At 39.2% G+C, this 15,658-nt stretch overlaps 2 protein-coding genes across 4 annotated transcripts; one reads left to right on the top strand and one right to left on the bottom strand.

Annotated features, from left to right (window-relative positions):
• The first annotated feature begins 6,652 nt into the window (after window positions 1-6,652).
• On the top strand, window positions 6,653-11,412 carry LOC121977580. Its single transcript, XM_042530074.1, has 4 exons — window positions 6,653-6,953; window positions 7,070-7,164; window positions 9,250-9,963; window positions 10,144-11,412. Exons 1-4 carry the CDS (start codon window positions 6,821-6,823, stop codon window positions 10,471-10,473), a joined length of 1,272 nt encoding a protein of 423 aa, XP_042386008.1. The 5' UTR covers window positions 6,653-6,820; the 3' UTR covers window positions 10,474-11,412.
• Window positions 11,413-11,554: 142 nt separating this feature from the next.
• LOC121977553 lies at window positions 11,555-15,457 on the bottom strand. 3 transcript variants are annotated; one of them, XM_042530064.1, is made up of 6 exons: window positions 15,271-15,454; window positions 14,377-14,683; window positions 13,624-14,275; window positions 12,918-13,117; window positions 12,596-12,840; window positions 11,555-12,519 (listed from the first exon to the last, which is right to left on the bottom strand). In XM_042530064.1, the coding sequence occupies exons 2-6, from the start codon at window positions 14,646-14,648 to the stop codon at window positions 11,732-11,734; spliced, it is 2,157 nt and encodes a 718-aa protein (XP_042385998.1). In that variant the 5' UTR covers window positions 14,649-14,683; window positions 15,271-15,454; the 3' UTR covers window positions 11,555-11,731. The 3 variants fall into 3 exon arrangements, with proteins under 3 accessions (XP_042385998.1, XP_042386001.1, XP_042386004.1); XM_042530067.1 differs by having other exon boundaries at window positions 12,918-13,030; window positions 15,271-15,453; XM_042530070.1 differs by having other exon boundaries at window positions 12,300-12,479; window positions 15,271-15,457.
• Window positions 15,458-15,658: the final 201 nt, after the last annotated feature.

The following is a 15,658-nucleotide window of genomic DNA, read 5'->3' as shown; positions in this document are numbered from 1 at the left end:
CCCTAGCTGCTGCCATCTTTAGCCACCGTCATCGGGTCGAGTTGTCGCATCCATCTTGCTTCTTATTTCGCTGCGCCTCTGGTTCTTCAAAAGTACCACGTCTCGTAAGAATCCAATCCGCGAAAAAAATAGAATTTTACATATATCGATCCTATATTCCACGAGGGAATGTACATGTAATCTAGATCGAAAATAAAATTCTAAAATCCTAGGGCTAATACAGCTCATGTTGTATTAGTTACATACAATCATGCACACACAAAATATTGCCCTTGACATATCCAAGGGTCCAATCACACACAACATCTATAAGTCATAATAGTTGGAGCCTGCAACCAAAGAGTTAGCACATCCTACTATTATTCTGCCTAAATTATGTATGACATGTGCATAACCTATTTGAATTCTAAACACACAGAGGCAAACCCTAGCTCTGATACCAATTGTTGATTAGTCTTAGGAAAATCGTACCGGTTCCACTGTACAAAAATTTTGTACAAGTGTCAAACCTTTCCTTAAATAACCTATTGTGTTCTTTAGAAGTTAAATTAGGAATCGCAGACGGAACTTAACATCATTGATTCCAAATTTAACTTATCTATTCTTAATGGTTTAGATTTGAATCGCAAGCGGAACTTAACACTATTGATTCAAATCCACCTATGTTATTAATTCCATTAAATATTAATTTTCAAAATTGGCTTCCAGGACTGTATGGCGAGGCACATGACTTTCTTGGATATGGGAGCAACCACCACCGCCTAGACAAAGTCTTTTAAGGAAAACTAATATTTAATTTCCTTAAATAACTCTAGGTTAACCAAAAGGAACAATCGAATCACAAATTCGAAAAAGAAGAAAACACAAACTCGAAAAATAAATTCGATAAACTAGATCTAATTGCCTCTTGTATTTAGAATTCTTACAAAGAAAATAATTAGTATGATGCGGAAGAAAACTACTAGTTATACCTTCTCTTTGTAAGCTAACGACCTCAAGATCTTTTGTCGTATTCCTCGCCTCGCCTCGGACGTCGTGTGGGTGACGATCCTCCAAGATGACCGCCACTCAAAAGCTTCTTCCTCTTCTTCTAAAATCCGGCCACCACCACCATCAAGGAGAAGAGAGCAAAAGGGAAAAGAAAAGGGAGAGGGTCGGCAACACCAAGAGAACCTCCAAACAATAGAATAAGAGTTGTGTCCCATGAGGCCTCCTCACCCCTTCTTTTATATTACTTGTCCAAGGCAAATAAGGAAAAACTTTTAACAAAAAATAAAATCATCCTCTAGTTTTTCCTTTTCCCTTTTTATTTTTCCTTCTCTTTCCTCTTGATTGAATCAATCACCAACATTAGTTTTGTGATGATTTTTTTAATTTTAATTATGGTCGGCCCCTTGCTTGGGCACCAAGCAAGGTGGTCGACCACCTCATCAAGAGAAAAAAGGAAAAATAAATTTTTAATAAAATTTTATAAGCCATTATAAAATTTTACAAGCTCTCTCCTAATTTCCTAAAGTGGGAGTTAAAAAATGAAAGTTTTAAAAATTAAAACCATGTTTTAAAATTTAAAACTTCTCTTATAAAATTCCCTTTTTTAACATGATGATAGAAAATTTAAAATTTAAAATTTATCTTCCTTTTTTTCTTAAACCATGAGCATGGTTAAAAAAAAAGGAAAGATTCGAAACTTTTAAAACTCTCTATTAAAACATGTGACCTAATTCAAATAAGGAAAGTTTTTAAAATTAAAATCTCTCTTTTAAAACTTATAGTTTTCTAAAAAGAGAAGATTTAAAAAAAATCAAAAACAACCCTCCTTGTTTGAATATTGTGGTCGACCCCTACATGCTTGGACACCAAGCAATAGGGTCGGCCCCTATAGATGAGGATGTGGCCGGCCCTTGCTTGGTCACCAAGCATTGGACTGACCCCCTTCTTGGACACCGAGATGGGCTTATATTTGGATGGACTTGAGGCTTTAATGAGGCTACGACAGGGACCTAGAGGAGAAATTGGTTTTGGCCTTCCGATGAGCTTGTGTATCCCGTGTTCACCCCGAACACACAACTCAAGTTCATCGATAATAACTCATTCCACTAGAGAGTTATTATCGCACTACCGCACCAATCCCAAATTACATTATGAGCTCCTTCTTATCATGAGTGTGTTAGTCTCCCTATGTTTAAGATAACAAATGTCCACTAATTAAGTAAGTTACTGACAACTCACTTAATTAATATCTAGCTCCAAGAGTAGTACCACTCAACTTCATTGTCATGTCGGACTAAGTCCACCTGCACGGTTTAACATGACAATCCTTATGAGCTCCTCTTGGGGACATTTTCAACCTAGATAACTAAGACACAGATTCCTTCTATAATTAACAACACACACTATAAGTAATATCATTTCCCAACTTATCGGGCATATTGATTTATCGAGCTAAACTTCACCCTTTGATAAGTCAAAGAAGTAAATATTAAATATATGTGCTTGTTAGTATGTTAAGATTAAGAGCACACACTTCCATAATAACCAAGGTTTAGTTCTTTTATTAAGTTAGTACAAAAAAAACTTACCTAAATGGTCCTACTCAATACACTTAGAGTGCACCAATGTAATTTATTAATCAAGATAAACTAATACTTAATTACACTATGACTATTCCGATGGTTTGTTCCTTTCCATCTTAGTCGTGAGCAACTGTTTATAATTTATAAAGAACCGTCAACATGATCTTTTGTGTGTGACACCACACACCATGTTGTCTACATTTAACAAATAAATGTAGATATTGACCAATGTGATTCCTTTATTTCAAAAATAAATGTTTATAAAAGCTAGGCTTTTAATATACACTCTAACAGGGGTGGTCTCCTTAGACTTCTCCTTGCCCTTTGGTACCACTTGACCCTTCTTCTTAATTAATTTAGGGCACTTACTCTTGTAGTGCGCATGTTCCCTATACTCAAAACATATAATATGATTTTTATTTTTAATTGAAATATTTTTACCTTCACATGTAGGGATGACACTTGATCCTCCATTTGATGTCTCTTGATTTTTGGAGGATGCATCATCTTCTTCTCCGTTTGACCCGGATGTAGAAGCTTCTCCTTCTTCTTGATCCGGTGTCAACGAAGGTCGCTCATCCTCAATCCTAGAGGTGGAGGCTTCTTCATCTTCATCTTGCATATGGGACAAGAAGTATGTTCCCTCCTTGACCTTTTCATTGCATTCCTTTGAAGATGAGGCTTCTTGGACTTCTTCTTCGAAAGTTGAGCATCTCTCAACTTCGGAGCTCTCTTGCTCTTAATCTTGATCCACTAAGTCACCCTCTTTGGATTCTTCTTGATTTGGTACAGTAGAGAGGATCTCATGAATTTTTGTCAATTTGCTCCAAAGCTCCTTGGCATCCTTGAATTCTCCAACTTGAGCCAAAATATTGCTTGGCAACAAATTGACCAATAGCTTGGTCACTTTGTCATTTATCTCGCTCCTTTGAATTTGCTCTTGGCTCCACTTGCTCCTCTTTAGAGTTTTTCCCTTTGAATTTGTTGGAGCTTCAAAACCTCCCATTAGAGCAAATCATTGCTTTATCTCCATCATAAGAAAATTTTCGATCCTTGATCTCCAAAGATCGAAGCTTGTGGATACAAATGGTAGAGGCACCCTCATGTCGAATCCGAATCCATCTCTGAATTCCATTTGAAGTTGAGCTTGATGAAATCTTTGACTTGAAGAATTTTGCTCTAACTTCTTCACCCTCTAGCCTTGTTGCCCCTTCCGGTGATGATTCCGGTGAAGAGTGACCTCACTCTGATACCACTTGTTAAGGTCAAAATGTGCTAGAGGGGGGGGGTTGAATATCTCGTCGTTGCTTGCTTCTTGGTGATGATATGCAACGGAATGTACAAGAAACAAAAATACAACGCTAACACAAGGATTTACTTGGTATCCGCCTCAAGAAGAGGTGACTAATCCAAAGATCCACACATACGAGCACTCTCCACTATGAAAACACTCCTTTACGGTAACTACCGAAGGCGGAGAAGCCCTACAACACTCTCAGTACAAGAAGAAAGAAAGGGAAGCAAATACAATTGAAATCTTATAAGATTTACACTGAAAACTCTAATCCTAACTTCTTCTTCTTATTGTAGATTGCCTCTTGACTTGGACGTGCACCAACACTTGCCTCTAAGAACCTTCAAGAACTGGCGGTGAGAGCTCAGAGAAGTCACTGTGTAGATCTGAGAAGAATCGGGTAAAGAAGTGCTGAAGAAGACGCTCGCAACGGCTTTATCCAGCGCCAACGGTCGAATCTCAATCGATTAAATTGCTCTCAATCGATTAGGGAGGCTTTGGATCGATCGGATCGATCCAGAGCACCTCTGTGCTATCTGAAAATCACCTGAATCGATTGCTCGACCAATTCAAGGCTTCTCGCGATTTTCCAGCCTCCCAATCGATCACCCGATCGATTGGGAGGACTTCTGTGCGAACGGCGATTCTCACCAATTTATCCACTGATCGATTGGGAGAAGTTTTGTCGCGGCATCTCACCCAATCAATCAACCAATCGATTGGGCATGAGTCAATCGATTGGTTGATCGATTCGGCTCACTTGTGACTTGCCAAATCAAGTCTGAAGTCCCTAAAACCAACATTCGGTCAACCACGACCTGTTGGGACATCATGCCTAACATCTGGTCACCCTTGACCTGCTAGGACTTCCTCATCAAGTGTCCGATCAATCCCTTTGACCCCACTTGGACTTTTCTCCTCGTGTCAAGTATTCGATCAATCCTTTGATCTACTTGGACTTCTCAATACTAGGTGTCTGGTCAACCTTGACCCACCTAGATTTTCACGTGTCTGGCTTCACTCACTAGGGCCTTCACCTAGCTTCACTCACTAGAATTTTCATACTACCTAGTTTCATCTAATGCAATTTAGTTGTGGAAGAATTATGAATATCTTTTCTAATGTGGTTGTGATGGTTTATGGATTGACATTAGTTAGTTCTTATTGAGATGAATTAAGTATGTTTGGTTCATGATAGATTTCTAGTTGATGAGATTATGATGGTAAGATTTTAAAGGATTTATGGATTAGATTAATTGAAGTTGATCATTAAGTTAGTATTAATTAATGATTATATCGATTAGGGTTTCCCCTAACTAGTGTTGAGGATTTCATTTAGCTATTTAATTCAAAGGAAACTTAGCTAAATAAAATACTTTGATGCAGGATCTGTTTGAGACGGCATCACGACGTGGACTTTATCTGATACGATCTTATTTTTGAGGAGGGTATCTTTGACTTATCTCTTTTGATATTGTCATTCTGATATGCATAGTAGATTAGCTAGTATTAATGGTTATGTTTATATCTATCTTATTATGTCACTACTTGATACCCGTAGTATGCCTTTATTGTTATCCATTATGCATTTATGCTTATATCCTCTTGATTCTTGCCATGTGTACTTATGTTCATAGAAGTAGTGACATACAAGGCATTACTGGGTACAAGTCTAGCTACTAGATATACTTGACATGTGTACCTAGATTTATTACTTGGCATGTGTACCTAGATCATTGTCATAGGAGTAAACTCCGCTCCGATCTGCAACACAAGAAACGTCAATACCGGGCTAGGGAAGGATTCCTTGGCATTGGCTCTCCGACGCTCAAGTCAATAACCAGAATAGTGGAAAGAAAGCGGAGCAATGTAGCAATAGTGAGAGCACAAGTACAAATAATAGATGTCACATACCTCCGCTAGTGCATGGATCCCCCCTTTATATAGTGCTACAGTAGACAGCGTGCACACTCCTCGAGGCATGGGCACGGTTTCCCAATCGTCCTATGAAAGGACATGTCAGAAAAGCATCTCTGACATCATGCCTTAACAGGGTATGTCAATCCCTGACAAGACAGTAGAAGTTTCCATCGTACAATTTGACAATTGACTATGTTCTGTTGTGAGTGGTATTGCCTCCCAGAGGGATATTAAGAGATATAGAAGGGGGCCCACTATTTGACCGAGCGAGGTGGCTGCTCGGCCGGGACTCCCCACCCAGTCAACCTCAGCTGCTCTTCTTCATGGTGACTCAGTTCGGCAGATCGTTTCGGACCCAATTGGACATGGGCTCGATAGGCCTAGCATTCGCTTAATCATTTGCGAGCATATGATGTTTCGGTTGTACTGATCCCGTTCGAACGAGCTATCTGCTCCAATGAACCTATTGGCCGATCAGACACTTCGAGCCCGATCTGCAATTGGCGTCGTATTTCGCTCAACCCACTTTTGGTGAGTACGTAGGTCCTCTGGTGTTGACTTTCCTGACTTTGACCTCCACATCAGTTGCTTTCTTCACCCTTGACTCATGATCAGTGACCCCCTTTTTATCACCACATCAATTATTAATGATAATTTTAATTATTTATTTTAAAATTATATTATTTATTATTTAATTCTATTGATTCAAAACGCACCCTAACGGTATTAGCAGAATGTTGAACTGGTTACTTCTTTGTTTTTTTTTTTACGTTCTCCGAGCAAATTATACTCTATTTCAATTATGGGTCAATTTGACAAAGCTGATCAATCAATTTTTAAAGTTTTCTCCTTTTGGAGTTCCTTGTATAGATTTCTATAATATGATAATATCTCCTGGGGTCTCAATTCCTTTCCCAGTTGAAATGCTGAGGATCGCAAAGTGAAGCAAAGGGAGGCCCGGATGGATTAGATCGACCTCCCATGCGTCAACTGGATTGGCGATTTCTTCTTGTTCCATGCGTCGGCACAGACGATGAGAGGTTTGTTTGAGAAAAGCAAAGAGGTGGACGTGAGGTTGCTGCTCTCAAAGCTAGGGTTTGCTGTCTCTCTTCCCATCGCTGGCTATCTCGTGGTCAACTCCAATCAAGCGAGTTCTTCCTCTTCAGGTCTTTTTTTTCTTTTTACCAACAAAACTTAAATCTTCCTGCGCCGCCTTTTGCTGCTTTGATCTTGACTCTATTTCTTAATAATGTTCTCGTGTGCTTTGATGATCCAACCATAGCAAGCTCCGAAGCAGGCGTTGCTGGCAAATCTGTTATCCGTGCATCGTCTGTGGCTGGCAGAAACTTCAAAGATGAGCTTCATATCCAAGAAAGTGTAAGTGATTGCGATCAGAGGCAAGTTTTGTTAAAAGCATGATCTGAATTTATAAATCTATATGTTGGATTAAACATGGATTATGAAACAAGTTGCAACCTACTAGCCAACGATCGATAATCAAGCTAACCTTAGTAGGAAAAGAACTTTCATCCACTGATTCGGAGAATAGGAAGAGCGACCACAAGGGTATGAAGGTCAAATTAACAAGTTGAGTTGTGATAAAATTAAGGTCAATGATCATCTTTCCCGACTGACCCAACTAGTAGATTCGCTAAAGCCGAACTGTTACTTTTCTTGATCGATCCGCCACTTTGGTCAATCCATCACTCTCCCTGATCGATCCATCACTCTACCCGTCACTCTTCTTGGTCAATCCACCACTCAAGCCAATCTGCCACACTTCCTAGCCGATCCACCACTTTGACGACTTGTCACTCTTCCTAATCGATCCGCCACTCTAGCCAACCCACCACTCTTCCTAGTTGATCCGCCAGTGGCCGATTCGCCACTCTGGTCGATCCTCCACTCTTCTTGGCGGATCCGCCACTCTTCCTGGCTGATCCAAGCTGACCACTCTTCCTGGCCGAGCCAAGTTCCCATGGTGGTCTACATCCTTTATCAGAGTCAACTCCCTCTGAAAGCAAGGTCTGATCGGACGATAGAGGACTTAATTGGCCTATCACCGCAACACATTAATGGTTCATCAACTCAACATTCTTTTTTGGCATTTTGTGCCATGGATGATAGAGAATATTCCATATGCAATGTGTACACTTGAAACTTCCATCTTGTCAAATGCAGAGATTACGGGTCTATTTTGGGAAAGGTATTAGAGCATCTTTACAATCTAGCCTTTTTTTGGAAATACTTTGAGATTCGTGCACAGACAAACAGTAACACTATAAAAGGGGATCTCCATCTACTGACACAATTATGCGACGCTACATAATTATACATACTCATAGCCACTGTTCATCCTACTATTCATTTTACTGTTGGTCACCTTCAACTGGATCTGACTTGAGCGTTGGAGTGCATGCGCTCCCTGATCCGGTTGCTAATGCTCCTTTGGACACGTAGGATCGTTCAGAGTCATCTTTTCTAGCTTTGAGTCTTCACACACAGTCAATACTAGAGCCACCTAACCAGCACGCCATCTTCTCCGCTTCCAAACAAGATCATTCACGCTATAGAAAAGAATTCGAAAGAATTATCATTCCTGTTTTTCTCTCTGAAAATGATAATTGGAATTCTATTTCTAGTTTTTACATTCATATGATAATGATATAAACTATTACCCAACCTGATTAGGGATGGAAATGAGTAATAGTTTGTAAAGTATCTGTGCGTAATTGACATTATATAGACAAATTGGACTAGAGTTTTCTTCAGCTTGTAGCTACTCACATATTAAACATATTTAGTCGGTACAGGCAGGCTCCGCCGGGCTTGGCTACTTCTTTGGCATATGCATGTAGCAGTAATTTAATTTGGCTTCAAGTAGGGTAATTGATTGGATTCAGGTTTGGATAGTACCATAAGATGTGGGTACCTGACTACTGGCAAGCCATCCCTAAACATGATAATGTTTCGAGATCAAACAACCATTAGGTTGGAGTTGTCGCAAGATTGCAGAAAAGTTCATAAATTAGCATAAAGAAAGTGAAATAAACCATATCAAGCATAACTTGATGAGTGTCAGCTGTATGAGCAGTATTGGATTCCTAAGTTGGGAGATTGTCCTAGATGCTTTCTGTTTCTTTTTGCTGAAGTTTTCAAGATTTCATGGTGGAAACCCATTTGGCCTACAATCCCCTCTTTAGCCTTATGGTATCTAGAAGTGTATATTTGACCAATTTGATACAATGTTAGAAATAAAATTCTAATTCCGTCAAACTCAATGGTTCCAAACTAGCTGTAAGGACTTAGAGACGTATTTGAATGGTTGGAAGAATTATTCTGAAAGCATTGTCATGAAAGAATGCAAATTTCTAGATTTATGGTTGTACATTTTGAAAAGGCTAATATTTAGTTGTTATTTCTCGAAGATTGTGTATTGATAGGGAGATTTTGTATGTGAAGGAAGGAGTCTTGGCAAACATCATCCATGGCACTTCAGATATCACAAATTCCACCATGGCCATCAGTGCCATTAAGGGGACTTCTGCAAACATCATCAAGAGCTGGGTTGAAGAGGGTTGCCACTTGCCACCAGTCAAACAGTTTCCACTATACCGAGATAGTATTATTAAGCGATTGACTTATACTGAATCAGAAGCCAAGAAGGTGGAGATGGAGCAAAAAATAGCAGAAATTCAAGAACACGAGAAATGTCGTTGTCGTGATTGTTGTATTCTGAATAATCAGCAGAATTTGATGACAGAAATTGAGGAGCAGCTAAAAATTAATATATATAAGGCTAAATACCTGTACATAAAAATTTATCATCTCAGGATTTGGAACCCAGACTATTGGGAAATGATCAGGGAGTTTGAGTCTGTGATAATAGTCGTAGACTGTCTGATAAGGGCATTGAAATCAGATTGGTGGCACTTGAGTCATAAGATGGCAGCTTTGGAGCCAAAAAGAATCACCATGATGGATAATAAAATTGAAGACAAACAACAAGGTGATGCCAAGATTGAGGACCGTTCAAAGACGGTAGAGATCAAAAATGAGAAGACAAAACTTAGGAACTCAACCATGAGCTCAGAATCCAAAATTGTAAAGCTCGTTGACAAGTTGGAGGTTACAGAAAATCTGGCTGCCGCCAATTGCTCTCCAAACAATCTTGAGGTAAGTCCCATCTATAGTTCACTGTGTTTTTTTTTTTACTAATTTAGTAAGATATGCACGAGAATTGTGCCTTTTTTCTCCCAACTTGTGGAAAATATGTTCTTCGCCTAGACTTGTTTTCCTTGTCAGTCAATTGTTTTGAAATCCTGTCCATTGTTCACCCTTTTATTTTGACACTAGAATGATGAAGACTTGGTGGCAAATTGCTTAGTAGAAGCAAACCGAGAAGAAATGGAAAATGTACAACTATCATACGATCATGATGCAGAATTTGCATTGGCTAGTGGGTGTCAGATTTGTTACAATGATGCAGAATTTGCAAACATGGTGCAATCTGGGCAGATAAATACTTTGTTCGAGTGTGAGCAATGGAATTCTGCGGCATCCAGTGAGAAAACAACAGAAATTTCTTCAAGTGAGCTTGTGCACTCGAGCAGAGAAGAAGCCAGAAGAGATGGCAATTCAACATGCAGATTCCAACATTGGGCAGAAGAACAAGTACTTGAATGACTTGTACGATCCACCAAAAACCAGCAAAGCGTCAAAGTGTAAGCAAATGAGTTCTCAGACTTTCGTTGAGAAAGCTGAAGAAAATTGTCCAAGTGAAAACTTGAGTGCTGAGACAGAGAAAAAGCATGAACTAATTGCGATTCAACATGGAAGTTTCGGTATAGATCAGAAGAACAACTACTTGAATGATTGTCAGGCATCTGACAGCTCTTCGCAACTAGTTATTAGGTCACAACATCATGCTCCATTTGGTACAAAAATCCTTGGCAAGCTGAAGAAAATGTTGGTTAGAAAGCAGAGCCACAGCAAGGCAAAAGTTTTTCCAGGTAAAACGTCTATGAGAAGTGCTTCTGATACGAAGGCAGTTGTTTCATCATGTTGCTCAGGAGATACGAGAAAGAAAATATGTGATAGTCATCGTTCATGTTCAGAGGAGCATCCTCCCCCGACGCGAGATTTGTTCAAAATGAAATCCAGCACAGATCGATGGAAGAATAACGCTGCATGGTGTCAGAGTTGTTTCAGATCTAACTTTGAAATTCCAAGATCAAAGATATTTGCTATACAAGAAGAGGATGTAAACGCAATGTCTAAAGGTAAAGAGGGAAAATCTATCATCTATCATCACTTGGTGGAGTAAATAAACTCAAGTTGGATAACTATATATCGCTGTCACCAACACTATGAAAATGGAGTGCAACCTGCTGTTTCTGTCAGCAACTCATACTCTTGGTTGTATCTATGTTTCTTTCTATGGCTTTGGCCTGTATTTGTGACATTTCGAGTGGAATTGAATTACACCGACTAATGTATATACAAGTCCTGTGAGAGAAGTACCATGTTATTTGCGATTGCTGTTCGCAATCGAGAAATCTCCCACCAACCTTCTAAGGGTCAATTTTGTAGCACATATATATATATGAATTTTCTAGTTGGATATATTACTGGAAGCTGTTTGATCGTTTCCTGCCTCCATGTTTGATACCGCTGTAGATAGATTCATTATTCTGCATCCCCATCTTCGTATATGAAAGTTCACAGAAACCATAGATGCAATAGTAATAAAGATATATAGCTTGGGGCAATAATTTTATAAAGAATTTCAACTGAATCTTCCGTATATTCAATCAGCTAAAGTAATCAAAAGAAGAAAAAAATCTGGAGAAATATCACCACAGCTAACTTTCCGTTTTAAGCCATGGCCAACATATTGACAATCACTTTGAAGAAATGTAAAATTCAACGGAACTACTTGACCCTAGATTCTCTTGCGCTTGCGGCTCTTCCTCTTAGCTGTAACTCTCTTTGTAATTTTCCCGTTGGTTGTGGTAGAAAGAGCAATAGTAGTCGATGGCTTACCGGCTGATGTCCTTCCTTTCCTACAAGCCCATTTTAAGAGCAATTTCTGAGTCACTGTGGCGATATCACCAGTAGTAGTAAGTTCCACAATTCTTTGTATCTTGTGTTGCATTTGGCTAGCCCATGCCATGGATAGATCAAGTGCGAGTGAGTCATCCATTGGTCTCTTCAAATGATCAAGCAAGACATCCTGAAATGAGAGGAATGACATTGAAGGCAGGTGCTGTTTTCTGTGTTGGCAGAGCAAGTTAACCTTTATAATATGCTTGCATAGGTTGCCTTGCATTGACCACGAACAATCGCAGAGAGCAAATTCTGATCCCGGATTCCAGACCACGTATTCTTGACCACAATGCTTCTTGCTTTGAACCTTAGCAAAATGGTGCTCTTTTTCATCAAATATAACAGCATCATCTGAAATCAGCTTGGCCCTGTGCCACGAAGTGGAAAATATGTATTCCTCTTTGACTGATTGGAAGGACCCGCTTTCATCAGCATAGAGGTCAAGCCAACAACCAGAATGAATTTCAGTTGTTAGCTTGTGAACTAACCAATCCACCCGCTGGAGCGCACCAAGATGAGAATCATCATAGACTTTCAGCTTCAGCTTTGTATGATATCCTTCAATAGCGCCACAGGACTCCTGGCTAGAAAGTGGTAGACTCTTAATAGTTCCAAGCCACATCTCTAACATGATTGAAAATAAATTAAAGATAATTTAACAATATAGACCATGACTATATAATAAAATAAAGAAACTCACCAATTTTTGGAACCCAAAATGCTTTGAAATACTGAAGGAAGGCGGTTTGATCAATGAAATCCTGAAATAATTCTTCCATGATATCCATAGGATTATCTTTGGTCCATATGCTGTACATTATCTTGCCCAAACGTTTGAATAGTTCTCGCTGAACTTCAATGTGACCACATTTCTTTACAACATTCTTGAGCCATGATTTACGAATTCTCCATAGTGAGAAGAGAATGGGAGAGCAAAAAATTTCCCTGTAGAGAATTAATTATTTTCACGAGGTGATTATTCTAATAAATTACTCAAAAACAAGTCATAACTGCCAACTTGCCTAATAGGGTCCATCTCTAAAGCTGGATCATCGATAATAAACCCACCAATTCCCCAAAAAGAATCAACAGCGTGAATCCTGTCCATGAGAGCTTTCATCCATTTAGCAACATCCTGCTTAGTGATAGTTCGGGTTATGACCCAAGCAACAGGTAAAGCATGTTGCCTAGAGTCAAAAGCAAGGAGTGTATATAATGGATACTGCAAGACCAAAGAGGCTCATCTCGTAAGGTTTTAGTTGATAAATGAATTAGGTATAAATACTCTAATTTTACAACAATGTTCACTTCTTTAAGATTTATCATTTAGAAATATGCACAATAGCAGCAAATCAGGCAGGCTCAATTCCCAACATCCACTGATAAGTGCAGTAATGTATAGAGATGTAAATTCTCAGTAGCTACCAACATAGTTGGATGAAAAGGCAAAAACTGTCTTTGCTTACAATGATGAAATGCATCCATTTGATTGCCATGTACAGTTGCTATTCTTATCAATCTGTAATAAATGGTTACCAAGGTGCCTAATTATAAATGTATGCCAGAATTCAAACACAATAAGTCATAGTTACATATTAGAAATTGTCAGGATGAAGCTATATTTATTTTACAATTCAAACAAAAATTTCATGTTTCAATAAGTTAAATATACCAGAAACAAAAGATAAGCATGATAAGAAATTTAACAATAAATTATCATTTAAATACCTTGAGCTTACTTATGCCGAATGATGAGTCACATGCTACAATGCTTTGATGACAGAACCTAATCATCTGCTGCAACTGCCACTCTGTTTGAATTCCTAATATGAATGGATCAGTCTCTGAAGAATCCTGGTAGAAGAACACGGATTTCTTATTTTTCTCCACCCACATGCGAATACTAGCTTGGTCATCCAAATCTAGCTCGTGTGTGGATCTCTTGATGATCATTCCAAGCTTCTGGACATACTGAGAAGCAAGACTATTGTCACTTGCATTTGGACCACAATAACGTTGGACACCCTCTATATGAGTTTGCAATATATTTTCTTCAGGAATACCAAGATAAATCAAGGACATGGTCTGTTGTTGGATTTCACTGCATATGTAGGGGACTTTCTTAGCACCTGGGCCAATTGCATCTCGATCAAGAGGACCATGGCATATGAAACCAGATTTGTTCACATGTCTCCTCTCATGATATATGATAAGAGCAACTGATGGTCGTGCATACAAGCATTTGATGGCAAAATGGCAAGTGCAACCACGCATGGATTGTGGCCGAGCAGCACGATTTCTTGTGTTAAGTCTATATCTTCTGCTAGGCAATATAGTTCCCCCCTCTCCATAATTCTCAGGACCAAAAGAACACCAGTACCTTCAGTTGTCAGTGTAATTGACAAAGAAAAATTAGAATCAAATCATATGATTCTACAAGGACTAGTAATGCTACAAAGCAAATCAACACAAGGAACTTACAGCCTGTATAGAAGGTATTCATCACTTTTGTTTTCCTTCAGGCTGCCCTTCTCTCTCTTTCTTCCTCTTTCAATGTGGAATCGAGTAGGGTGTTCAGCAATTGAGCATTCTCCATTGATAAAGGCTTCAACTCGTTCATAAGGAATGAGTGCAACATCATCCACATGATGCTCAAAGCTTTCATACTTGGTCCATGTAAGGTCAGAGGCAGAGAACTCCTCTGTCGGAGGATCCTGGACCACGATATCATCAATTGAATATTTTATCTCCATTTTCTCACTCCTATCGTCAAGCTCTATACAACAACCTGTAGGAAGAATGTATTAATATCCAAAAATGCAAACCAAAGATGAACTTGTTCCTTGAATTCAGAGGATTCTAAATAGTATACAAACAATCATTACAAGAAACTTTCAAAGTCCAAACACCTTGTATTACACACATACACATACGAAAAAAGAGAGAAAGAAAAAACTATGGAAGGGCATGAAAGCACAAGGTTTCGATTATATTGTGATATTATCTACCAAACAAGAGACGAATTATTTCAGCAATCTAGCTAAGAACTTGAATTGCCTACAATTCTCAATGATACGTGCAAACGAAGGGGGGAAAACCCCCTCTAATGCTGCAGACTTACTTGAGAGGATAGTTTTCTTCCAAGAAACAAAGACTTTTGAGCAAAAAGATAAAGACGAAAACTTTCTGGCCTATACTCTTTACAAGTGTAGCTGCCACCTACTGGGCAGTAGGAAAAACTTGTGGTTCCAACTTCCAACATGGGTCATGGTGGTCAGGAGAAAAGAAAAAAGAGCGAAATGGGGCGTAGTGGCAGTAGCAGTCGCAGAGAAGAAATACAAAGAGAAGAGAACTGCGAGAAGGAAGAGCACGGACCTGACTGTCAGAATATAACAGAGCAGCGGCATCTGTGGTAATCGGCGACGCATTTGACCGGCCGAGACAAGGCGGCAAGGGCGGCATAAAGAGGACGGGGAGTTGAATTAGGGTTTGGGGCGGGGTTACGGGGTTTTGTGGTGATAGGGAGCTTCGCTCGTTTCGGCTCGTCAATTGTTCGAACAGGTGCGGGGCGGCACAGTTTTAACGAACGGCTCGCTGTCTCCTACTTTTGGATCAACTCGATCTTAATCCTTTTCTTCAAAGAATCGGTTATTGCCATAAATGGAAAATTATGGGCACTAATGTAACATCATGGTGATCTTTTATCTCCATTTTGAAATCTAATTGTTAAGTATTTATTACATGGAATTGAGATAGATAATTA

This window comes from Zingiber officinale, chromosome 1B (genome assembly GCF_018446385.1).
Source record: "Zingiber officinale cultivar Zhangliang chromosome 1B, Zo_v1.1, whole genome shotgun sequence".
NCBI lineage: Eukaryota > Viridiplantae > Streptophyta > Magnoliopsida > Zingiberales > Zingiberaceae > Zingiber > Zingiber officinale.
Note: the sequence above shows the minus strand (reverse complement) of the source record. Positions and strands in the feature narration are given on the sequence as shown.

Excerpts from the sequence above, each read along its gene's own strand:
- LOC121977580 (XM_042530074.1), top strand. The coding sequence starts at position 6,821 with ATGAGAGGTTTGTTTGAGAAAAGCAAAGAGGTGGACGTGAGGTTGCTG. Across the intron at positions 6,954-7,069 it reads AGCGAGTTCTTCCTCTTCAG|CAAGCTCCGAAGCAGGCGTT; the intron begins GTCTTTTTTTTC and ends ATCCAACCATAG. Across the intron at positions 9,964-10,143 it reads GCTCTCCAAACAATCTTGAG|AATGATGAAGACTTGGTGGC; the intron begins GTAAGTCCCATC and ends TTTTGACACTAG.
- LOC121977553 (XM_042530064.1), bottom strand. The coding sequence starts at position 14,648 with ATGGAGATAAAATATTCAATTGATGATATCGTGGTCCAGGATCCTCCG. Across the intron at positions 12,841-12,917 it reads TTAGAGATGGACCCTATTAG|GGAAATTTTTTGCTCTCCCA; the intron begins GCAAGTTGGCAG and ends AATTCTCTACAG. Across the intron at positions 12,520-12,595 it reads ATTTTGGGTTCCAAAAATTG|AGATGTGGCTTGGAACTATT; the intron begins GTGAGTTTCTTT and ends CAATCATGTTAG.